This window comes from Petromyzon marinus, chromosome 8, assembly GCF_048934315.1.
Source record: "Petromyzon marinus isolate PM22_M1 ecotype Great Lakes invasive population chromosome 8, UKy_Petmar_22M1.pri1.0, whole genome shotgun sequence".
Taxonomy (NCBI): Eukaryota; Metazoa; Chordata; class Hyperoartia; order Petromyzontiformes; family Petromyzontidae; genus Petromyzon; species Petromyzon marinus.
Genome location: NC_133674.1, coordinates 16,825,363 through 16,852,099, shown reverse-complemented (window position 1 = coordinate 16,852,099; position 26,737 = coordinate 16,825,363). Strand labels below are relative to the sequence as shown.

Genomic DNA, 26,737 nt, shown 5'->3' with positions numbered 1-26,737 from the left:
AAGCTTTCATGACTGCAAGGATTCATACTCTTTGTTTTTTTCGGTAAAGTCACGTAGGTTAAAAATAAATAAATAAAAACTACTAATATTATTGGTTCTTTCGGTAAAGTCACGTAGAAGGGAAACAATCAAATAATACAAATATAAAACAATAAAATTCTCACGACGTTTCGACTGAAACACAAGCAATCATAATCAGGTGTGAAAACCACAGCAAGAAAATTTGAAAAAAAAGTGGCGGGTTTTTTAACGTTAGCACCACGGAGAGCGATTTGGCAGTTATTCAGATGGTCGAGTCCATCTATGTTCGTGACTGCAGGGATTCATATTCTTTGGGTCTTTCGGAAAAGTCACATAGATAGGTTGAAATTAATAATAAAATAAACAAAAAACTACCACGTTTCGATCACAACACAAGCGATCGTCATCAGGAGGACGATCGCTTGTGTTGTGATCGAAACGTAGTTTTTATTTTATTTTTAATTTGAGCCTATCTACGTGACTTTACGGAAAGACCCAAAGAATATAAACGATTTCATTAGACCAGGTAAGGCCCACTGAGCTATATAGCTTTTTTTTATCAGAAGCGACCTGACCACAAATGATAGTTCGACGCAATGGCTTATCGCGTGGGACATTCATAGCAGCCAACGCGCGTTTCTCAACAGAAACAGAGACGCGTTAGCGATGGGGGCCGCGCCACAGACTTTCTTCACGCAGACGGGAGGCGAGAGTTCGACAAAAGCAGATACTATCGGTTACTCTTTCTGTTCAGCGCTTAACGCGTGTTTAAAAAAAAATGTGTTTAAGAATTGACCGTGTCGTGTTTCCCGCTCCCGCCTCCACCCTGTTAACAACGTCACTCCGACAGCGCTGCATCCAAGAGACCGGCGCAGAAGAAACCCGCAAACATTCCGTTCAGTTTGGCGACAGCGTTACTGTTTCAGTCGCACGTTTTAGCGATCGTGTGTTTTTTCCAGAATGTGTACTACGAGATTGTTTTTAAAAATAGCCCTTCCAAACACTGACTCCCACTGTGTGTGTCATGTGCGCCTGAATTTCAGGCATTTGCCCACGCATTAATAACGCGTTTACGGGGAACACAATATGCGCGTACTCGACAACAGAGCTTAAATAACATTCAATGTTATAATAGCTAGTCACTCGAGCCAACGGGTTCGTAGCGAAAACACTATTCCAGTATTTGTGCACGAGCGATATGGGTGACGGTGGAGAGGTGGGTGCAGTTGTTCGCGTCCTGCACTATGAAGCCGGCCAACCGAGTTGGATTCCCAGCCACGACTCACACCAGTGGTGAGCGATACCCGAACCGGTCCTGCCACTCACCAACCCTCAACACCAACACTTCCAACAACCCACACTAACCGCCATGTACTATACTTGTCGTTGCATCGCATTCTATTACAATCAACCATAATTAATAACGTACACGAAGTCTGCTTACCACACCACAACAAAGACACGGGTCACCCGTGTAGCCTTAACAGACTGTTGGGGCAAGTGCTGTTAGCGAGCACCTATGAAGGCCGGCACGGCACACGAGGGGGGTGGGTGGCCAGCACCACGCCCGACCGCCTTTGTCTCCCCAGTGGCGATGTTTTACACACCGCACCAGGGTACTCATTTGAGGCTGAGTCGACCATGACCGGTTCAGATAATCGTCACTGACGTTGGCCATGAGCGGGAATCGAACTCAACACATGCATACAAAACTGTGGCTCGTTCACTGCATTACTATAGTAGCAATGCAGTCCACGAGCTTAAAATCAAGATTACTGTCGTATGCTCTACTGCGGCGACGTACCCGTTACTATAGACGGGGGTATACCACGGTGTGCCCGTTGATTTCGTACTTACGTCGATCCTGGGACATTCGTATGCAGGCAGCCTCCAAACCTGAACGGCCAAGAGACGTGCCACGGCACATCCGTCCCTGACCTCTTTCCCTCCCTGACCACTCCCTCCCCATACGCCAAACAGACGGAAAGTTACATCGTCAAACAATACACCTACGCGTGGTGGAGTTGGTGTAAACACAACGCTGATGATGATGATGAAAATATTAATAAACGCTGCCGTGTATCGAGGGCACAGTAATTCCTCCTTTTTGAGATTGGCGAGAAGTGCTGCGGCTGCACTTGCTAATTTCCTGCTCTTTGCAAAACGTTTCCACTTGTGAGTGAGATACAGTGGAGCGTGGCGCTCAACTCGAGCGCACAATAGCTCGTGGCTGCTGCGTGCAGCGAGTCAGTAACGCCATTCTATGGCAGCTACCTGCACACCATTGATGTGGTATTTGTGCGCACACTCACTACCTTACGTATGGAGCAAGAACTTTAGGTATTGTGGTTGATTAGAACTCCGTGAACTGAGTTTGATTCCCAGCCATGGCTAACATCTGAATCACTTCTGTACCTGTCCCCCCCCCCCACCCTTGATTTTACCAACCCACAGTAACCAGCATGGTGAAGTATGGTCAAACAACCCCCCCCCCCCCCCCATGACTGAGGTTAGCGAGGGTTTGACCTCCTTGCAGCAGAGTGGGAAGGACGGGCCCGGGTCAGTTTCAAATATCACTCGCCACTGATGTGAGCCGTGGCTGAGAATCAAAACTCAAGTTGCTGGAGTTCCCCGCTGTTTCACCCCCTCCTCCCCACTCTCCCCCGCCGCGCCTTTACCAAGCCCCCCACTGCCCCGTGCGGTGAAGTATGGTCAAACAATGCCCACGACCAATACGGGCTAGATCGACAAAGGGCTGTAAATAAAAAAGATCGTTAACATCAAATATTTCCTGCTTACGTAAAAAAGAGACTGTTTAACACGTCGGCTTTCGCTGGCAATAAATATTATTCATAATAACGTTTTTTTGGGTTAGATCGCAAAAATATAAATGCGCCATTGAACCCGCCGCCACCCAACACAGCCAATTAGTAAGATGTGTCACTTAAACAAAACGTGCCAAAGAGTTACTACTTCAGCACAACGGCGTGTTGGAGAGTAAACCCACAACATTTACAATTCGAGTCCAGCGTTCCACTGGTGATTATAACCAGCTTCATCAGGCGATAGCCACGATTCTGGCTAAATCAGACTCCCAAACATAACTCCCGCCAATAGTGTTACTCTTGGACAAAATTACTCCCTACCAGTGGCGTTACTGTTAGATATGTCACACATGTGGAGAGAAGGTTTTAACGTTTGAACTAGGAACGAGCAGAGTAACATTTTTCTCGAGCCTGGGACAAAGGTAATGTAAAAATGTGGCATTGCTGCAAGCCGACACGTGGAAACCAATGGGAAGCTTACCCAAGTAAACAAAGCTGTCGTAGTTTGTCGCGTCTACTGTACGAGCTACTGTGGGCCCTTTGGCACCGCTTCACGGCCACAGCCGTTGCGTGCACGCCGAGGCAATACGAGGATGGGTAGTAAATAGTCGTAATAGTAACCACGCACGCGGGAGCTCATCCTTGCACTAAATTTGGTCCGCGAGCTAAAAGCGGACCGGCGGACAAACAAAATAGTTTCAATGCATCCGTGATGTAGTCATGTAAATCGTGACAATGATGAAAACACACAGCACTTAAATTACTCAAAAGTAATCCGATGATGATGGTTTTTTTCCCTTCTGAGTAATACTATCTATCCTGTTATCCAGCCAGCCGCCAATAGGGATCTTGAATGAGCATTTGCAACGAAGCAACGAACACACGAAACTTTTTTAATTTTCTCCAGATCAGGCCATGCCCTCTCAAAATTAAAACTTGCAGTTTGGACTGATGACTTTTCTTCCACATTGCTCCTTCTTGTTTCTGCTGTTGGTGTTCGGGTTAAAAGCAGGATGATGAACAACCCGACATTTTTCAATATATTTTTCTACTATCGTAGTACGATCATGATTATGACGAAAACATATTTCGATACATTAATAATAAACGTCGTTTTATTACGATTTCAGAAATATTGTGATTCAGACAGAAATAATTAATAGTTTCTCGTGAGTAATCGCGAAGAACCGATGAACCCATGACAATGTCTTGTTCACTCTCCAGACCAGGCCACGCCCTCTCAAATATCAAACTGCAAGTTTGGAAAGAGGAATTGTTTTTGCTGGGTTTTTTTGGCATATTGCATATCCTTGTACTTACTATATTTGGTTCTCAAGTAAAAAAATCATAATGAAAAATACATTGTAAAAAAATCAGCAATCTTCAACTGACTTCAATTCGTACCCATGTGCTCTTGAGCCTGACAACGCATCCCGTGTTCCATCACAGCTGTGTGTTTATGCTGATCAACGGTGGCCCGCTGATGAAAGTAGTTGTGATAATGCCCTAGCAGGTGGGCTGCGTGAAGGCTGTCATTTTCCACCCCTATGAGTGTGTCTCATCATCACCCAACCCCAGCAGCTCCTGGATTGAGTCCCCATCTCTCTCCACGCTCAACAAGACCCCTTTAACTGGTCCACAAAGACATTGCGAACTGTGCCAAATAGACCACTTGGATATGCTGTCAACTCCCGCTGCCCCTGTTCAATATCAGGCTGAAGACCATTATTTGTTTAACCTCTGCCTATGATTGACTGCCTCTCTCTATTCATCAGATAAGCGTGCTGCTTCTGTACAGCGTACACTCTTGAGATTCAATTAGATTTGTACCATACCGGTGGGCACTGCAGACATTTGCACAAATTGAAACTGATGTTGTTGGTCAGTAAATCACACAATTGAAGAATTTAATATCAAATAAAGCCGTCACGTGTCTGTGCCCAAGATATTTTGATCTATCTCCCAAAAAGCAGGGAAAAGTGCGGCCACTGAATAGCGAACGCGTCACTTACATTGGGAATATAGTCGGTGACAATTTCATATCATCACGTTGCAAGGGTTAAAAGGTGTTTCTGAGTGACCACTGACCTCGTGGACTAAAACAAAGTTTCAACAAATTTCAGGGGGAGTTAGCGAACGGGCTGCACAAAAGGTCGCTGTCGCGAGCGATGTTTCCTTTGCGACTTTCCAATTAAATATTTTTGATGTGTCGGTGACTTTTGTTGTTGTTTTAAATCCACCTAAGCAATTTGATTACAGGGTCGTGAAAAAAACAAACGCATGAAAAGGTTCTCGAAGGTGCCCTAATCGGACGAGGCGAAAGCACAAAGCGCAGGGGAAAACCACAAAAAACATATCGGTGGGGAGAGGGGGAAAAAAAACCCCCGCCTGAGTTTTCCTGCCGGTAAAGTCACATTCACGGGCTTTTAAAAAAAATCATAACATTATTATTGACCAGCATCGGTACACTTTCCCCCTCTTTCCCACAAGCCAGTTTTGAACACCTCTTTGAAAGCACTGGGGTGTTTCATAAACAAAGGACTGGCTTTGTCACACACGGTTGTGAAAAACGTAACATGAGTAATGGCATGCTAGCGGTGTTCTAGTATTAGCTAACAATATTTAGAATTCGGGTAGTGGAGCGTTAATACAGTGGTTAGAGTGCTGCACTTTAAACCCAGTGGCCGAATATAAATTCCATGATGAACATGAGTATCTTGAACTTCTTTCGAACCTTCCGTAGCCAACCATGCTAATCAAAAAGCAGTTATAAATAAATGAGTTTTCAATCTAGATTAAAAATTGCAAAGCTCCAGTGGCTTCCTAATATCGGACGGCAGAGCATTCCAGACGGCCGCAGCGTGCGATGCAGTGACCATCTTTGTTCGATGGCTAGTGGTGAGTAACTTCTGCAACCTGCAGTTCGCCAACATGGCTAAGTACGGTCAAACAACCCCCGTGATCGATATGGCATGGGGAGGCCTTCATCCAGCAGCGGATTGACATTACAATATCGATAATTCAGCAATAATAGGCTTCCATGCTCCCCATATGTAGAGCAATCTATCATAGCCATGGCATGTTCACAATGGAATTTGCAATGCACTGCCACAATCAGCCAGGGGTTCCAACTTTATTCACATATCCAGTTACATTACTTTTGCACTATGCCACAATGCTGCTACATCACATGATGTCATAATATTTGGCACAGACGTGTGAGAAGCATAGTACAACAATATATTTTGCTGCACTTTTCTCTGCTGACCAGCATGTACTCTCAGGGCCACCTATGACAAGAAATGTGTGCTTGGTGGTCACCCATCCAAGCGTAACACAGGCTCAAAATCACGTTTAACTTCCAAGATCTGACGATACCAGGCACAGTCCAGGTGATTTGGTCATGGGAAGTGTGTATATTTTTTTCTTTATAGGAATGCAGTATTAGGATGGCAATGGACTTGTAGTGGTAACAGTAGGCTAGACCGGTACAATACAATTACAATCTCATTAAGATTTGTATCATCATGTTCTGACCACATCTCAAGGTGCTGGCCAGGAAAGACGATGCGCACATTGAGATGACTCAACTCAAAGCATGGATTTTCTTGTGATATTTTGTTTTTGCTGTTGTGTTCTTTTTTTAAAGGGAAGAAACTGACCTGTCGAGTCATACGGGGCAGAGAGGGTGAAAAAGGAGTTTGCAATCCGGCAGGATGGTAATAAAGACATTTCACAGTGAGACGCAGTGATTCGGCGGAGGAGAGGGGGTCTAGACATGTCCACCACGTGGGGCTGTTGTGAGTGACCTCTCAGATGATGGTGTTTCTAAATCTTGACATAAAGCTTTCATGACTGCAGGAATTAATCTTCTTTGGGTCTCTCGGTAAAGTCACGTGGATAGATTGAAAGAAAATAACAAAAAAACTACAAAAAATGTGTTTTTCTCCTGATGACGATTGCTTGCGTTGCGATCGAAACGTCGTAGTTTTTGTGGTTATTTTCTTTGAACCTATCTACATGACTTTACCGAAAGTCCCAAGAAGATGGTGTTCTAGTTAAGATAAACCTCGTCATGTTATTGGCCTTCCCGTGAAAGTGATACAAATGTCTTGTCTACCAACGGTGAGGCATTTATAAACAATAAGAAATCAAACAACAAAGCACCAAAATGCTGTCCCCATGACCCTCAAGTCCACACCACACAACCCCTTCGACACTGCCAAGAGCCTCGAGCGTGCAGACCGTGAGCTGCTCTGTTTGCACGGTGCAACCCAGCGTTGGGACATTGTCTCATTAAAGCCACGGGCGACTTTTTCACCGCCCTGAATGGGTCTCATACGGCGTGGCTACAACGCGAAGCTCGTCGCAATGAACGAAGGGGAAATCTCTCTCACTTGGACGCCTTTCACAGCCACCCCGAGACCTCCCCGAGGGCACACATCGGACTGTGGTGTTGCAGCGGTTTCTAATACGAGCAACTTAAAATGTTTTCTTCATTAGGCAATTCACGTTTGAAAAAAAATTATATTTTTAAAATACAACAAAACAATTTATAGGAAAGTATTTTTTATTAGAAAAAATAATTTATCATCTCCAGCTGATTGGAGGTACGGCACCTAGAGGAGATGAATGTCGCCAGCAGAGATATACATTTCAAACTACAGAGCAGCGGCAGCAGCAGCAGAGACGGAGCGAGTTAATTCTAAATCATAATAAAAAATAAATAACTACTTGGGACGGGAAGCGAGTTTCACAAGCCGGACAAATCATTGTTATAATATTTGTCGCGAAAGCCTACAATTAAACAAATCATTGTTCGATTGCGAACTCGGGAGGGGTTATATCAGGGAGGGATGCGACACAAATCCTTGGTCGTCGGAGGATGTAGCACGTGAACATTGGGAGATTGAATTTAGTGGAGGGCAGTTGGCAGAAGGTAGACAATGGAGGAATGCCATGACTGTGATAGTTATTAGCACAAATTAGCAGTACATAAATCCAATTATTCGTATTTATTTATCCACAATTGAATTATGTGTATTAAACGCAAAGATTACGTCATTCATAAACTTGTAATTTGGCTTTAGAGCAATGGTGGTACTAAGCATCCTAGCTGTGGTACATAGGTGTCCAGTAGGAATAAACATTTTCAAAGTTGTGTTTTATCAGATATTGAAGGCGTTCATGGATCGACGGGAGTAATATTAAAAGGAAAAGTTGTTAATTAACTCCTGATATGTTTAATACGTTTCAACACTCACTTTCAGAAGGGTCTTTTTTTAGAGTTTTTGGCCAATTATATTTTTGAATTTGCATTGAAGGGAAATCCAGTGCCTGGAGATAATTCACACGTGCTGGGAGAAAACGATTAACGACACTCCGGACAGAACGTCTGAAACGTACACTCTACATCACTTCTTACAAGCGCCGACTCACTGACCAGCAGGGGGATAGTGTCGCATGCAGGCTCCATCTATGCATGATCCTCCAACCCCACCTCCAAGTTTTGCTGGTTTAAAGCATGGACACTGCAACACCCATATAGCGAGAGGGACTTCCCTTTCCTCTACCCATTTGCCCAGACCATGGCGTTAGGTCTGACAATGCTGTACCATCACATTCATTGTACAAATACAACCGCAGCCCTTTTGTCAATCTCCTATTGGGAGAGGGCCTCCCCACGCCACGCAGGCCCTGTGGGCTATTTGACCATACTTCACCCCACTGGTCAGTGCGAGTCGTTGAAGGCGATAGCCTGGATGTGGCAACAAACTAGATTCAAATCTAGATGTGGGAACAACAAAGGAGTTTTCCGCACTGCCCTCTGCTGCCAACAACGTAGCCTCGCAGCAGCTCATTTCTTCTTTCATTCATGGTGATTGCCCATCCAGGCACTGTCCATGCTCAATTCTGCTTAGCTCCTGAGATCTGTTGAAATTGAGCACATTCGCAATGATTTGACCCTTGTTTGTCAACAATGTTAGTTGACAAAAAGTTCAGAAAAGCTCAAATTCAAGCAATCGGTGCAAGCGGGTAATGCTCCAAATTTGGCCACAAAGGCTGGCACAGAACTTACAATGTCACTGCAGGATTGTATGCACTCTGTACAGTACTATAAAATACCGCATTGAAAAAAATAATTGAACGCACCACACGTGTATGAGACGTCCACGCATCACATTTGTAGTCCACATTTAAAGTAAACATTGTGCCAGGTTTTTTCCTGATAACCCATGAGGATGTTCATTCCAGAATTATTTTAGTTACTTAATTAAAGCAATTAATCATTTTTCAGAGTATGCACGTGAATCATATTGACTCCACCTGAGGTGGATACTTCGGAAACTCGAGCAGAGCTTATGTTGGCTCCACAAACTGGACGAAAAATCGCACGCTGTGTACTTGGCTTGACCCACTGTGTGGAATTAAAGCATCTGGTCACGTGATTTCTGTGTTTACAGCCAAGTGTGTGAGTTCATCTCTCCCGATTTTACATACAAAAATAGGGAATTGATACAAATACACTATTTAAATTTTTACGAACCTATTTACAGTTTCTTTGGTCAGTTCATGGCTGGATTGTGATCCCCCGTGCTCCATGTTGGTTATGGGAGTTGTTTGGCCGTGGGGTGTCACAGTGGCGAGATGTTAACTCCCTCTCCTGATATGCAGGAGGTCGTGGGTTCGATCCCGACCGTTGACGCCTACTGTATATTTGGAGCTTGCATGTCTCTCTCTCCCCGTGGTCGCGTGGATTTTGCTCCAGGCCCTCTGGTTTTTCCCTCCACATTTAGAAACGTGCGTTTAGAGTATTTGCCTGCTATACATTTCAACACGATAAGCCACTTCGTTGAGCTATTATTTGTGGCCAGGTCGCTTCTGAAAAAGAGCTACATAGCTCAGTGGTCCTTACCTGGTGAAATTAAAATAGTATATAACAAAAAATGTTTCACCACGCTGCTCAGTGCAGTTTGATGAATGGGGAGTGGGGGAGGGATCGGTTCAGATGTTGCTCGCCACAGATGTCAGCTGTGGCCAAAAAGTAAACTCAGGCCGCTGGGCTCATGGACCCAATAATGTTAACCACCGCGGCTCTGTTCCACCCTATAAACTTACGCTATTTGTATAAACTGTCTTTTTTATGAAGACATTTATGAACCCATAAACATATACTTCAATGGGCGCTGGCATGGCACTTGCTCCACAGGATCACAGTTCGAAATGCAGAGGCCGCCCTGGTTATTACCGCAGATGTACGTACCGTGAAAATACTACGCGCCGTCTGCTTCACAGTGGACGTTACAGAGCTTGGGGGCGTCACATGCAAGAGTGGGCCGTCGTTTGTTGGCGTCATGGTCCAAATTTTTCCGAATCTGAAATATTACCCGTAAATTGCTCAAATGGGAATGCACGTAGCAATTATCGCCCTCTACTGCAAAAAAAAAAAATTTGGCAGGACCTTCTTGAAAAATAATTCAACTCAATGAGGCTTTCTTGCTTAAGCGTAATATCATTAATACTGCATTACAGTAATACCATCGTGATGAACACAATGACCACTATAATTTTTGTTAAACGTTCAACACCGCAGAGTGTGCAAGCAGATGTCGAATGAATTTCGATTTAAAGCTTTCGTGACTGCAAGGATTCATATTCTTTGGTTCTTTCGGTAAAGTCACGTAGAATGAGAATAAAATAATAAATTGATAAAATAAAATAACACAATAAAATTCTCACGACGTTTCGGCCACAACACAAGCGGCCTTCATCAGGTGAAGGAACGAGACTGTCTGGAGCGCCTCGCTCCAGCGCTGTCCTTCAGACAGTCTCGTCCCTTCACCTGATGAAGGCCGCTTGTGTTGTGGCCGAAACGTCGTGAGAATTTTATTGTGTTATTTTATTTTATCAATTTATTATTTTATCCTCATTCTACGTGACTTTACCGAAAGAACCAAAGAAGAGATGTCGAATGCTCAACGAATAACGCGCGACTTTGTCACGCAGCCCGTTCATACTGGAGAGCAACTTTCGTTTGGCATTTCACTTGCGGGGTAATCTATCTTCTGAGAGCTGCCCCAGATAAACCGTGGCACACGACGTTCAACCTTGAAGCCCACATACTTATACTCGGCTGCCAACGGTAAACGCCCTGCAGATGCACCATGAGATAGAGGACAAGTCCGCTCGCGGCTTGACGCACAGGGCAAACCGAGAGGCTTCAAATGGGCCCGCTTATTTTCAGCCGTAATTACACGCCAAAGCACGTCCCGTGAACAAGCGAAGAACAGTCGGTCTATAAATATTGTACCCGACTATCCTCCCTGACGCTAGCATACGACCAAATGTTGAAGAGTAAGCTAAAGTTGTACGGTTCTTCTTTTCTCACAGCAGATGACGGATGTAATTTTCAGCCCGAGTTCCCCAAAGACTGCTGAACGATTACTTAAAATTGTACACGAAGTGAAATATGTATTACCACCCTACTTTGAGCGCAAGGAGAGCATTTATTTATTTATTTGGAAACTGGACACATTTTTTTGAGCGTTTGCATTTTGGGTTTGGGCCAACATCTGAATTAGTGTTTCATCCACCATATGGCAACGTAGTTGTAACTGCCTGTAACGAGGGGACTCTTCTGTTCGTCCATCACAAGTGTCCGCTGGCAGAGCTTGCACACATCAGTGTGCATCTAATGCGGCTACGTTTTTATTGCAATGGTCATAACGTACTAAAACCAGAATAGTAATTTAACTTCACCTGCCATGGTGTGGGCCATCCAACAAGTTCAGAGGACAGGCTCATATTAATACCACCGGCTACTCTAAAGGTACTGCCTTTTTGTCAATTCGCTGTCATTCAGCCAGGTGGGAGCCCAAGTCAGCATTATGCCATTACACATCGCCATAAATATGCATCACCATCAATACGGATCTTTAAAATACGCAAACCATCATTACATTCCACACCCTCAGCTCTTTATGAATCCGCATTAAATGAATACAACTCTCGTTTTTTTTTTACGTTGTTACCCTGTGCTCCACTTATCTTTCAAAAGCACTGCGTTCATGGCGCCCACTATTTGAAACATTTGTACGCCCTAAAAAAATGCAACAGGAACACAGCAATATACACTCTGGAGCCACATGCACGTGGTTGTTCATTATTCACAACAACCCAAGTATGCAGGTAGTTTCCACCGGCAAATGACAGTCGGCACGATGTCCTTTGCGCGCTGCCGTGTCCACCCACCTCGTACCCTGAACGCCTTCCTTGCGTCCCAGTGCCGGCGACGCGAGCGAGACGATTTACGGGCGCAGCTGGGAGCATTCCTGGAGCGCTCTCAACCTCGATTGTAGTAGTAGCATGGGGATTGGCGAGCGAGCGAGCGAACGAACAACGGCACAGCAAAACTTGCCTCTCTATCTCCACGACCACCACTCCCCCAACCACCACGAACCCGCACTTCCTATGCAGCTCGATCTCCGCTTTCAGTCAAAGCGAGCGTGGCTCCAGCTGCGTGCAGCAAGCACTTGGTGGTGGTGGGGGGGTAAGCGAGCGAGTGAGCTAGCCGCGGTAATTAAGTTCACTGAAGGCAGATGGAGCCGAGTTGGAATGAGAGCACGGGGAATGGAAGAGCGTGGGAAGAGGAGCAGGCGATCGAGCGAACGCCTATAGAAAATGAGTCACTTGTGAAACAGCCCTGCCAGCCCAACTTTGTCCCGAAGTAAAACAAAACGCACGAACGACCCGAGCCAAGAACGTGTGTGTGTGTGGTGGCGGCGGCGGCGGCTCGAATTAGAACGGTAACGACCGGGCAAGTTGGCCAAAGCGGCGTGGCCAAACGCAGCCAAAAACAAACAAAATCCGTCGTACGCGAGGTGCACTCGAACGACAACCGTCCCCGGTAGCCTTGAGACACTTTCACGGGCAGGGCTGCTGACGGCCGAACGAGCGGAGGGTGCCGGGCCAACCGTTCCGCGGCTCCCCGCTGCTCGTTCGCCAGAGTTTTAGGTGAGCCTTCGCTGGCAGTTGCTCTGTGGCCGTGGCAGTTGAAGTTGCACTTGGAGGAGGGAGGGAGGGAGAGAGGCTATACTCGGCGAGAACTGACATCTATCGGCTCCCCCCCCGCCGCCACCACCACCCCTCCTCGACATTTTTCACTTGGTCTCACAATCCGCCAAAGTGGTGGGCGGTGTTGAGAGTCCACGTGCCGCAACTTAACAGAATGGTGAAAATACATTCATGAAAAACCACGCCACGATTTGAATGTGCGAAAAAAATAAATCACGAGTTAAAATTAGATAAACCCACAGGCGTTTCCTACGTGTCACACAATTGCAAGGTTAAAGAACTGCTCGGCGACTTGTATTTACTGTATTTTGTGTCAAGATATATTAGTAAAATAAAAACACATTCTTTACATTCCAAGAGAAACGTACCTTTCTCAGGGTCCCTCAGCTTGTTGACTTAAAATGTTGAAAACGTTACCTTGCAATCGGATGGCAACGAAATGCCCTGGCGTAGAATGTTACTCTTGAGTCAAGCACATGAAGTAAATGTATAGTGGCAGTGGGGTTTTTACCCCCTTCCCGCCCCCCCCCCCTTAGCCCAAAAAAATTATATCACGTGTCCAGACCTAAAACCAGTTCCTCATCGCAAACACAGATTGACTTGTGATGCCACTTCCTTTCCAAGAGAGAAAGAGGGAGAGAAGAAAAAAAGAGGTCTGTTTATTATTCATCCAAAACGAAGTCTGAACACGTTGTGGCCGTAATGTCGAACATTTTCTGGTGTACACATTTTTTTCGTAAAGCTTAGGTTGCTCGTGAAGAAACGTACCCGTTGAAAAACTAAACTAAATTTTAAACAAAATTTACCCGGTAAGGCTCACTGAGCAATATAGCTCGTTTTCAGAAGCGACCTGGCCACAAATGATAGTTCAAGGAAGTGGCTTATTGTGTGGAAATGTATAGCAGGCAAATACTCTAAACGCACGTTTCTAAATGTGGGAGGAAAAACCGGAGGGCCTGGAGTAAAATCCACGCGACCACGGAGAGGGAGGGAGACACGCAAATTCCAAATATACAGCAGGCGTCAGTGATCGGGATCGAACCCACGATTTCCTGTATACCAGGCGAGGGAATTCAAATCTCGCCACCGCGGTGCCCTATCGTGGCTACTGCTTACAGTACACACTTAAACAAATTGCAAATGTAAAAAAATATATCTTAAAATAATCGATTTCTCATCTCGTGATGGTTCGATATTGGCTGGGAAATTTGGAGAAGTTGTACAGGAATGGAACATTTTCCGAAAGGAAATTTAACCCGCCGATGTGTAGCAAATGCACCTTCCACTTGCTCAGTGGTGAACTTTACTGGCAGGTCATGTAACGAGGACACGTGCTTGATATTTGTCCAGTTTTCCAGCTATCACTCTCGGATGGGAAAAAATATAAACTCGTAAAGCCCCTTTGTTAATCCACTGCTGGATGAAAGCCCTTCCAGTGCCGCGTAAGTCATGGGGGGGCGGGGGGGGGTTATGTGACCGTGCATACTTTCATTCTTTCACCACGCCGGTCAGCGATGGCTGGTGAAGGGGTAGGAGGCGGGATCGGTGCGAATGTCACTCGCCACGAATGTTAAACCACGGGCGGGAAATCGAATTCAGTTAGGCGGGTTCAGTGCGCTCACGCACTGTACCAGAGTATATATTAAAAAAAAAGTCTATGTGGAAATCTCAAAGTCAGTGGTAAACAAATTTACACGTACATCGTGTAAAATTGCGTATGGATTTTTTTTGGTTTCAGACTGAAAAGTATCATCTGAGTATCAACAAAGCAAGCAATGTCCTACAGAAGACCGATGATCGTCCATGATAAACATGTGTCATCATTGGCTTCCGAACCAGCAACTTTTAAGCCGCCTTCAGTCTCCACCAAAATTTAGCAATTTACTTTCGGATGAGCCAAGAAGGAAAGTCATGACTACCGATAACGGGACGTTTCAGTTCACCTAAAACAAAGCGTTACAAGGGAACGCCACATTTTATTCAATTTGAAATGCATCCAAATGCCGAGTACTTCCAGACTGAAATACCTTTCTTCCAACAGCCAGCAGAAAAATGCATGTTGAAATCCAATAGTGGGGTGTTTAGCGAATGGCATGTTACATTACAGTCCGGTGGAATTAAATTCGTGGCGCGAGCACTGACATTTGCTTATGTAAGTGACCCCTCGCATAAATGCAGGCATTTACATCGACAAAGCTGGGCGAGCGTTTACAACATCTGCTACACCCAGCGAGTCATTGCATCGACCGCGTGGATGCATTTCTGTTTTTCAACAAACTTGCCCTTGTTCAAACGCTGTACCGTAGGCTTGGACATATTTACCGTATTCACGCGTTTCCTGAAAATAACGACGTAGGCCGCGTAACATGTGAACGTTGCACACAAACAACATTGGCGAGGGAGAAAACAAACCCAGTCATTTCTTTTTCGATTTAAAGCTTTCGTGACTGCAGGGATTCATCTTCTTGGTTCTTTCGGTAAAGTCACGTAGAATGGAAATTAAATGATAAAAATAAAACATATTAAGATAAAATTCTCACGACGTTTCGGCCACAACACAAGTAGCCTTCTTCAGGTGAAGGAACAGAACTGTCGGGACGACAGCGCTTCAACAAACACTGCTAAGCTTGGCAGCGTCTTTTAAGCTGGGAGGGAGGAGCAGAGCGCCTTGACAAAGGAGTTTACATAGCAACAGAAGAATTTAGCATTGAAGTAGCTGTGTTAATGTGTTGGATTAACAGGGTGTTAAAGTCAGAAATTAGCATGTAACTGGGAGATTAGCATGATGTTAGTGTGAGGGATTAGCATGTAACTGGTCACGGAAGTAGCTATGTTAAAGTCAGAGTTTACATATCAACAGAAGTCAGAGTTTACATATCAACTATCATACAAGAAGCCATATAGTAAACTGATAAAAAAGCTAAAATATAAACTACATCAATGTTCACGCTTACAGTGCCTTTCAGACAGCATACATAAAAACAAATTTCGTCTCCCCCCTCCTCTTTTCAAAAAATAGATGGACTAGTCCTGGCAAACTGCCATCGTTGCGCGTGACGCAAACGTTATTTTTATATATATAAATAAATAAACATGCCGTTTTCAAAATAAATTTATGCAAACCGACACACCTGATGATGACCGTTTGAGTTATGGTCGAAACGTCATGAGAATTTTTTATTGTTTTATATATATTTTGTTATTTTGTTGTTTCTCTTCAACGTGACTTTACCGAAAAAACTAAGAATATGAATTACTGCAGTCACGAAAGCTTTAAATCAAAATTTACATCAATGCTATAAATAAACTCAATATACTCTCCAATCAGCTGAGCTACTAACAATAAGTCGTTATACATTACAATTCTATGTCGAAAAAAGTGGCGGTTTCTTTTTTCTTTTCAACGTTAGCACCACGGAAAGCGACGAGCTTTGTTCAGACGGACGAGTCCATCTATGCTCGGAACGGAGGATGGGGGAGAAACAGCGACGATGCGCTGCTCTGTCCTGTGTTGCGTTACAACTATGCTATAAACTAGACTACTATACATTACAATGTTATACCTTCCAATCTAAACTACATTGTATAATATCGTATACACAGCCCAATGTAAGCTCTAACATTATGCATTATATTGATATGTCTCCAACTAAACTTTTTTATACATTACACGACTATACACCGTAATATACACTGCCATAGACAAACCCCACCCTTGAATCATACAATGCGTTACTATACACTACCCTATACTTTAGACTATAAAATATTAGACTTGTAATATTACACTATGTATTATTCTACCAACCCTACTGTATACCACACTGCTGTATAGTCACCATACAATTACGATACTATATATTGACTTATGAATTATGTTAAACATTACACTGTTATACTATTTATTATACAACATGCGATAAACCATACCATTGACCACCGTGTGAAAGGTATTAAGAGGCAGTGCCAGCGAATGGACTGCGGTCTGAAAGTCACCGTAAAATACAATCAATCAGGAACCGAAATGGTTTATAACGTCTTTCCAATGGTTACTAAGCCAGAATCCATCTTCTCAGTTGAAATTGTCTCTGTGTTTGTATATGTGGATGGCCTCATGAACGAATCTCTCATGGTAACCGGATGGCTTGCAGAGAACCTCCGTCTTGGAGAAGTCAATGTCATGTGAGCCCACTGAATTATAACAGTGATCTGCCATGGCTGAGGTGTTCGTCCTACCGTGTTTTAAGTCTGCTTTATGTTCATGGATGCGGTCCGAGATATGTCGTTTGGTTTCTCCAATGTAGCTGCTACCACAGAGACAACTTAGTTTGTAGACGCCCAGGTACTGTATGTCTGGAACCACATCTTTTACAGACGGAACCAGATCACGGATTTTATGTACTGTGTTGAATCGGACCTGGATCTTGTGTTTATTCAGGATTTTGGAGATCTCTTTTGTGACCCCCACAATGTAGGGCAAGGTGATGGCTTTGAATGGCTCCTCAAGAGGATTCTCCTTCATGGTTGGAGTGATAGCTTTGCGGATTGTGTAGTCGGAGTAACCATTCGCCTTGACAGCTTGGTGTACGTGCTTGAGTTCACTGGCAATGTGTTCCTGGTTGGAAATGCATTGGGCTCTATGGTATAGAGTCTTGATGAGGGAATTCTTCTGGGATGGATGGTGGTGGGAATCCGGTTTTAAGTAAGCATCCGTATGGGTAGCTTTCCTGTAGACAGAGTGGCTCATTGAACCATCAGGTCTCTTTTTAATTAGGACATCCAAAAAGGGTAGCTTGCCATCTTTTTCTACTCACATGGTAAATCTGATGGCCGCGTGTATGGAATTGATGTGGTCGAGGAATTGGTCTAGACCAGGCCGGCCATGTGGTCAGATGACAAAAGTGCCATCCACGTACCTCTTCCATAAGGTCGGGCGTAGAGTTGCAGTCTGGATGGCGTCAGTCTCAAATTTCTCCATGAACACGTTGGCTACAACCGGAGATAGGGGGGAGCCCATTGGGGTGCCCTCAGTTTGTTAGCAGTGTTCATTGAAGCGCTGTCGTCCCAACAGTTCTGTTCCTTCAGCTGAAGAAGGCTACTTGTGTTGTGGCCGAAACGTCGTGAGAATTTTATTCTATTATGTTTTATTTTTATTCTTTTATTTCCATTCTACGTGACTTTACCGAAAGAACCAAGAAGATGAATCCCTGCAGTCACGAAAGCTTTAAACCAAAATTTAGCTGCCTCTACGGGGAGGGATTCCACATCACCTTGAGATCCTTCAACAAACTCCGGGATAAGAAGGCTCAGCTAATCGAGTCTCTCACCTTTCTAAAGAGATGCCATGACTCTAAGGTAATACCAATTGCATTTACACTGACCTCTGCTGCTGTAACTTCTTCGCTGCAGACGTAGCAAGATCTGAAATCGCTGCAACCCTCAAAAACGCTAAGATGCCAGCTAACAACATCAGCAAAGATGAGCACTTTGAATTATCTCAATTAAAAATGAGGGATGACATTGTCATCCTCTCAGACGACAAGGGCAATGCCACTGTCATTATGGACAAAATAGAATATAACAACAAAATTCAGGAACTACTCAACGATGGCAGCTATACAAAATTAAGAAGAGACCCCACCAACAGCCTCGTTATTAAAACCAACAAAATAATTTCTGATTCAACAGCATTAATTGATCAAACCAAACAGTTCTCGTTGAAACCTTCTGCGGCCAGGCCACCAAGATTATATGGCCTTCCAGAGATACCTAAAGAAGATACACCCCTTCGTCCCATTGTCTCTACTATCAACTCCCCCACCTACAAACTGGCTCGTTTTCTGTCTGAAATCCTGCGGCTTTTCACTGGAAAAACCACCTCTGCGGTACTAAACTCTACTCACCTGGTATCGACAATCAAGGGTATTTCCCTGTCCCCAGACGACCTGCTTTTCAGTTTTGATGTGGTTTCCTTATTCACCAAAGTTCCTGTACCTGACACCATCGCAATCATTGAAGACTTGGTTCATCAAGGACTGCATACTGATGTACCCCCCTGGTGAGACACTGCTTAACCAACACCTGGAATGGAACTTTCTACAAACAAACTGAGGGCACACCAATGGGCTCTCCCCTATCTCCTGTTGTAGCCAACGTTTTCATGGAAAAATTTGAGGCTGACGCCATCCAGACTGCCACTCTACGCCCGACCTTATGGAAGAGGTACGTGGATGACACTTTTGTCATCTGGCCACATGGCCGACCTGCTCTAGACCAATTCCTCGACCACATCAATTCCATACACCCAGCCATCAGATTTACCATGGAAGTAGAAAAAGATGGCAAGCTACCCTTTTTGGATGTCCTAATTAAAAGGAGACCTGATGGTTCAATGAGCCACTCTGTCTACAGGAATGCTACTCATACGGATGCTTACTTAAAACCGGATTCCCACCACCATCCATCCCAGAAGAATTCCCTCATCAAGACTCTATACCATAGAGCCCAATGAATTTCCGACCAGGAACACATTGCCAGTGAACTCAAGCACGTACACCAAGCTCTCAAGGCTAATGGTTACTCCGACTACACAATCCGCAAAGCTATCACTCAAACCTTGAAGAAGGATCCTCTTGAGGAGCCATTCAAAACCATCACCTTACCCTACATTGCGGGGGTCACAAAAAAGATCTCCAAAATCCTGAATAAACACAAGATCCAGGTCCGATTCAACACAGTACATAAAATCCGTGATCTGGTTCCGTCTGTAAAAGATGTGGTTCCAGACATACAGTACCCGGGCGTCTACAAACTAAGTTGCCTCTGTGGTAGCAGCTACATTGGAGAAACCAAACGACATATCTCGGACCGCATCCATGAACATAAAGCAGACTTGAAACACGGTAGGACGAACACCTCAGTCGTGGCAGATCACTGTTATAATTCAGTGGGCTCACATGACATTGACTTCTCCAAGATGGATGTTCCCTGCAAGCCATCCGGCTACCATGAGAGATTTGTTCATGAGGCCATCCACATATACAAACACAGAGACAATTTCAACCGAGAAGCTGGATTCTGGCTTAGTAACCATTGGAAAGATGTTATACACCATTTCGGTTCTTGATTGATTGTATTTTACGGTGACTTTCAGACCGCAGTCCATTCGCTGGCACTGCCTCTTAATACCTTTCATACGACGGTCAATGGTATGGTTTATAGCATGTTGTATAATAATAAATAGTATAACAGTGTAATGTTTAACATAATTCATAAAGCAATATATAGTATTGTAATTGTATTGTGAATATACAGCAGTGTGGTATACAGTAGTGTTGGTAGAATAATACATAGTGTAATATTACAAGTCTAATATTTTATAGTCTAAAGTATAGGGTAGTGAATAGTAACGCATTGTATAATTCAAGGGTGGGGTTTGTCTATGGCAATGTATATTACGGTGTATAGCCGTGTAATGTAGAAAAAAGTTTAGTTGGAGACATATCAATATAATACATGTTAGAGCTTACATTGGGCTGTGTATACGATATTATACAATGTAGTTAAGATTGGGAGGTATAATATTGTAATGTATAGTAGTCTAGTTTATAGTATAGTTGTAATGCAACACAGGACAGAGCAGCGCATCGTGGCTGTTTCTCTCTCTCCCCCCTCCTCCGTTCCGAGCATAGATGGACTTGTCCGTCTGAACAAAGCTCGTCGCTTTCCGTGGTGCTAACGTTGAAAAGAAAAAAGAAACCGCCACTTTTTTCGACGTAGAATTGTAATGTATAACGACTTGTTAGTAGCTCAGCTGATTGGAGGGTATATTGAGTTCATTGATAACATTGATGTAGTTTATATTTTAGTTTTTTTATCAGTTTACTATATGGTATTCATTATATAGTGTAGTGTATACCCAGTTACTTTATGTTAATAGCTCAACTTATTGAAGCATATATTGAGTACATTTATTATATTGATGTAGTTTATACTTAGTGTAATAGTTGGGTAGTTGCAGTTCTTTAGCGTCAATATACTAAATGCCTCTTGATATGTAAACTCTGACTTTAACAAAGCTACTTCCGTGACCAGTTACATGCTAATCCCTCACACTAACATCATGCTAATCTCCCAGTTACATGCTAATTTCTGACTTTAACACCCTGTTAATCCAACACATTAACACAGCTACTTCAATGCTAAATTCTTCTGTTGCTATGTAAACTCCTTTGTCAAGGCGCTCTGCTCCTCCCACCCAGCTTAAAAGACGCTGCCAAGCTTAGCAGTGTTCGTTGAAGCGCTGTCGTCCCGACAGTTCTGTTCCTTCACCTGAAGAAGGCTACTTGTGTTGTGGCCGAAACGTCGTGAGAATTTTATTTTATTATGTTTTATTTTTATTATTTTATTTCCATTCTACGTGACTTTACCGAAAGAACCAAGAAGATAACCCCAGTGGTTTTCAGGGCTTGTGGCGTTGTGACCCACACATCCAAATCTCAGGGGAACCCATCATCCATTCATCTGCATTGCTTTTGCACACGAGGTATTATGTTTTAAATGCAAAGTAAAAAAAAAGAATCCGCATGAATGTGAGAGTTGCCGATGGCAGATCCTATTGTCCTACACAGCTATCCAGAAAGTTCATGCCTATCCACGCGAGTATCAGGAAGTTGCAATTTTCCACCGCTTCCAAGTCAACTTCAATATCCACGAAAACAATGTAGATAATGGTATGATGCTTCCACTTCTCGACGACGACTCCTCTTATCCGTGAAAGGTGCACGACATAACAGCACGAATTTTACGCTTACACGAGGCCACGTCCGGGCGACTCTTATCCGAGGATAAATTACGAATAATAAGTCAAATGTGTCGCCACTTCTTGGTTACTCTGCTTATCCATGATCATTCGCGGACGACTGCATACATTAAGGGCTTTCCAATAAGCCACTTCTGGGTGAATTACTCGGGGATAACCGTAGCTAATCGGATTGATTTGGCAACACTTCCGGCGTCACTATCATCTGAACAAAAAGGTGAATGGGAAGATTTCCGTACAGGGATCATTTGTATTTCTTTGAAGATCCCAATGGTGTTACAATGACACAAGCTGTGTGAGTTATATATATATACGGGTACTTATATACTCGGTAATCTGTTCGCGGGTGAAAGTTGAACGATGCGTGTTGTCGCAAGAAACGAATGTAAAACCACACTTGGATGTGGTGCCGATTCCTTACGCAGTAATGTGTTTTTCTCCGTGTGCATGGCAACACATTTTGGTTATTCCCGGGACAGGAGGAACACCATCGAACATGCGCCAGATGTTGGCGTTCAAAATTCATTTAAGGCTCGCAACACTTTGCACAAATTTTGGTGGAATGACGCCGACGGATAAATATTGTTGCACTCTCTCGGCAACTACTCCTAGCAACAAGTACACTTTTTTTTAGAGCTGCACGTAAATTTTGACCTGGAAGGAATATAAGCTATTAATTTTACGTCTGTTTTTAAATGCTTAAAAAAACATGCAACCATGTGCATGTATGCAATTTTATTCAACTTAATTTACACATTCTCTACTTGAAAATGTGCGTGACCACTCCAATGAACATATATTGTTTAACCTGTTTGCAAAGCCCTGTCTTAACTAAATGTAACATATAAATATTGGAAAAGACATATGGCTACAATGCCATCTAAATGTAACTGCACCCTCAAGACACTGTGCAGTAAGTGTGCTAAATTGATTATGTGGAGGCGGTCAATGCAAGCGACGAACAAAAAATAAATGTTTTGAGCACAGACTTGTAGAGAAGCGTGGGTTCGGCAGCACGAATGGCTGGGAGCAGGGAACTCCACTGATTGCATAGAAAGCCTTGGTTGCCGCAGCAGGGAGTGCGTGGAGAATTGAAGTGAAATGAGACGATACGTTGGCAGAAGGAAGTCTGTGAAGGCCTTCTCCAGTGAAAATCGTCACAAGGCTCTTCATATGAGTAACACCAGCAGGCAATGCTGGGGGTTTTTTGTGCCATCAAATGTCGCCATTTACGTTCTTTATTCAGACAGCGTAGCCACACAACAACGAACAACCTAAGACCACAACACCACAGAGCTTCTCCCCGATTCTCCCATCGATTCATGTCTGCCATGAATATTGCCGCTTGTCTCAATAACTGTAGCAGCGTCATGAAATGAAGCAGTTTATTTGGAACTCTCCCAGCAGACAACGGCCCGCGGGCAGGAGACGTCCCCAGAATTACGTTGACCCATTTTTACCCACACACTCGGGGTCCTCCCCATGTTCCCCTGGCACCGTGCTAAACATTTCTGCTGTGTGGCAAACCACGATTTGTAATTCTCAGAGCTGGAATTGAGTCTCTAAATTAATTGGGAACAAGTTGATTGAATGAGGGTGTTGTGTGTGTGTGTGCAGTCATTGGTGACTGGGTCAAGGGCCATAACCTTTCGATATCCGAAACTCCAGTTTTAAGGGGGGGGCTAATGAAACATGGATTCAAACCCAGAAGTTCAGTGGTGCTGGCTTGGCACTCTGCTCCCACGAGCTATCCGGCCACCTCTCAATGAGAACGACTTTCTAACATAACGTGGAGTAATTCACAAAGCAGCCAGTTCCTGTACAATTACTTTCATCTGAACAAAACACAACACGTAAATAAAAAAAGTACTTATTCCTGATAAATTTAAACAAAATATAACAAAAAAAACTTCTACTTTATAGCTAACGGAATTAATTATACATCTAGCTCGTGCCAATAGCACACGGGTAAAACGGTCACAACAAAGAATGGCCGCACTTTATAAAAAAGCAGCACGTGGCATAGTTCTGCAACGTTAACGAGACCGGTACGCGCGCGGCAGAGCGATGATGGAGCAACTGCCCGAATTTGGAAGCATCTCAAGGTCCGGTCGCTATAAGGCTCTTTTCTCAGTGTCACATTGACCTTCGAGGTACAGTCCGCCTTTCCAACCTCACTCTCACCCAGTTTACCATTCTTCTTGAACAGAAGTGCAATGAACGCTGCGCTGTCAAGCGATGGGCCAGTTAACGTGAGAAATGACCGCGGGAGCAATGGAATGGATGTCACTCGAAAGCTTTCACAAAATTGCAGGCCAACGCATTGAAACGCGGGGAATGCTTGGAATGGAGGGGGGGGGGGACAAATTACAATTGTGAGGGGTGGCAGATTCTTTCTTTAACCCACAAACGACACAAAAACAACCAAATTGGCAAGGCATACTAAAAACACAAGACACTAAACGCGCCCTCGACAACGAAATTCCAACCTGGCTCCACAGGCACATCATTAGAAAGGCTCAGTCAGATCTGCTCTGCCACCAGCGCAGTTTTAAGCCCAACGCCACCGTTGGCGCCGGCGGCAGCGGCGTGTTCACCCCACACGAGGAAACGAAGGACGTTGGCCAAACCCCGGAGCAGCCCGCCGTGGTGGCGACGGGCCCCCGCCGGGTGGCCCAGCACGGTCGTCACCCCGGCCGCCACGTACGACAGCTGCATCGCCAACAGGCAGCACACCCACAGCAGGCAGCCGACGTTCACCAGCAGCAGCAGCGCCGGCCACGAGTCGCGGGTCATGGCCAACGTGGCCGCCGCGGCCCAGCGGCCGTAGTCGGGCCGCAGCACGGCGAGGTGGCCGCCGCCGCCGCCGCCAGGGGTTGGCGGAACGACGCGGGCCAGGTACATGATGACGGCGCCCGAGAAGCAGAACTGGCACAGTGCGACGAGGACGAGCAGCAGCACGAAGGCACGGTGGTTGCGTCGCGCGACGCACACCAGCAGGAAGAGGCAGTGGTGGTCCATGCCCTCCATGCAGGCATCGCACAGGCGGCAGTGCTTGGTCCAGGCAGGCTGCACCAGCTGAGGGTACAACAGAAACGCTGTCCTCGAGAACGGAGAATGTGTGTATGTGGTTCTCTTGGGGGGCGGAGGGGGGGTTTGTACATCGATTTTAATGGAAAGTCTTGGTTTATACGAGCAACCTGCAAATCCTCTGAACCTTATTAGCCATCCCCCCAGCCAGTCAAACATTTTAAAATAATAAAGTGTGATGCACGTGGCGTAAAAATGTTAATAGGATCTGGGTTTGCAAGACGTCGTTACGTGGTGTTATTTACTAGGCATGTGTAACAATTTTGATTTAAAGCTTTCGTGACTGCAGTGATTCATATTCTTGGTTCTTTCGGTAAAGTCACGTTGAAGGGAAACAATAAAATAATAAAGCATATATAAAAAAACGTCGTGAGAATTTTATTGTTTTATATATATTTTATGATTTTATTGTTTCCCTTCAACGTGCCTTTACCGAAAGAACCAAGAATATGTGTAACAATGTTACCGCGATGCGTAAACCAGGCACTGCGGGGCTACGTTGTGGGAATCAGGCGGCAGTGCAGGAAAATCCATTGTTGTGCTGTGCTACGGTTCACCCGTCCGTGCTTTCCGCCTTCACCAACCTGCACCGGCCATCGTGGTTAGTATGGTGAAATAACCCCCATCGCCCGCATGGTGCAAAAGATGTTCAACATACATGGCGTGGACAGGCCCTCATCCAGCAGCGCGTTGATAACAGGGCTGCACATGCAGATGTAAAAATCCCCCCCACGCACAAACCGCTTCCCCCTCGTGATGCGATGAAGTATCATGATTCTGGATGGCGACTTAAGTCGAGAATTCCATTCGTTTCCGTAGCGGTGACTGCAGCGTCTCATCAGGAGATTATGTAAACTATTCACATACAACGCATATCATTTGATGCACATATCTGGAGAATAAGAAGACGATTTAGATCGACGAACGGATGCATCGTTAACACGACTTGTTGTTTACGATTTTGATGGGCGGGTTGCCTACGGGGGGGGACGAGTTTGGTGCAGCGAGCTGGACAGGCGGATGTTACGCGATGTGGGCGCCAGCTGGAAGGTGATGACAAATAAGACGTCGAGAGGAAAGCGGTGGGGATGGGGGGCGACGGAGGAAATGCTATGAATTTCGCGTGGCGGTTGCCTTACAAGATGAACGAGTGAGATGCTGAAGAGAAAGCAACGACATTGAACAACTTGGCACGACGTCTCGCTGCCGCCGGTGATTGCATCCTGCAGCATCGGGGCGCATCGCAGAGTTAAAGCTCCTTGCGGCTCGAGGCAACGCCGTTGTGTGTGGTGGGTGGGCGTCAAGATGTGTGCAGTATTCCCTCGTTATTCGTGACGAGGGGATACGTTCTGGAGATGCTCGCGAAATGCTAATTTCTCGGATAATGATATTGACCTACGAAAACCTAACGTTTGAATGAATTACCCAAAATAAATATATAAATACGGTATTAAATACGTGAAAATTATCAATAACACGAATATAAACATGACATTTCACGTGTGAAGAAATTACACCACTGTGTAGAGTTTCGCACAATGGGGGGGGGGGGGGGGGTTAAATGACCATGGGCAGTGTCATTCGGGATTAAACCAAAGATCCCCCGTACAGCCTTAACAGACCGTAAGTGCCGTTCGTGAGCACCTACGAAGGCCAGGAACGGCACAGAAGTGATGGTGGGTGGCCAGCACCACCCCACGCCACCGTTGCCTCCCTCGTAGAAATGTTTTTTTTTACACATCACACTGGGTGCTCAATTGAGGCTGAGTCGACCTAGCGGAGGCCCAGTACTGGTTCAGAAAATCGTCACCGGTGTTCACCGTGAGCCAGCCCAGGAATGGAACTCCGGTCTGGCCGGGTTCGTAGTGCTAGGCCTCGGCAAGGTAAGGTAAAAGGTTAAAAACAA

The 26,737-nt window shown here is 44.9% G+C and overlaps 2 protein-coding genes across 5 annotated transcripts in view; both read right to left on the bottom strand.

Moving 5' to 3' along the window:
• Positions 1 to 13,448, bottom strand: part of LOC116940310 (rho GTPase-activating protein 24-like) — a 92,008-nt gene extending 78,560 nt beyond the window's left edge. Inside the window, exon 1 of one of the 4 annotated variants that reach the window (XM_032949955.2) lies at positions 13,289 to 13,448. Coding sequence is in view for 1 of the 4 variants with exons in the window: in XM_032949951.2 (XP_032805842.2) it covers positions 1,879 to 1,948 (70 nt within the window). In the remaining 3 variants the exon portion in view is untranslated. The other 3 variants (XM_076065708.1, XM_032949954.2, XM_032949951.2) reach the window with 3 other exon arrangements.
• A 115-nt stretch (positions 13,449 to 13,563) lies between these two features.
• The window catches only part of LOC116940309 (uncharacterized), a 39,539-nt gene continuing 26,365 nt past the window's right edge, over positions 13,564 to 26,737 (bottom strand). Inside the window, exon 10 of the mRNA XM_032949950.2 lies at positions 13,564 to 24,819. Coding sequence (XP_032805841.2) covers positions 24,265 to 24,819 — 555 coding nt within the window. The 3' untranslated portion in view covers positions 13,564 to 24,264. The remainder of the gene's footprint in view (positions 24,820 to 26,737) is intronic.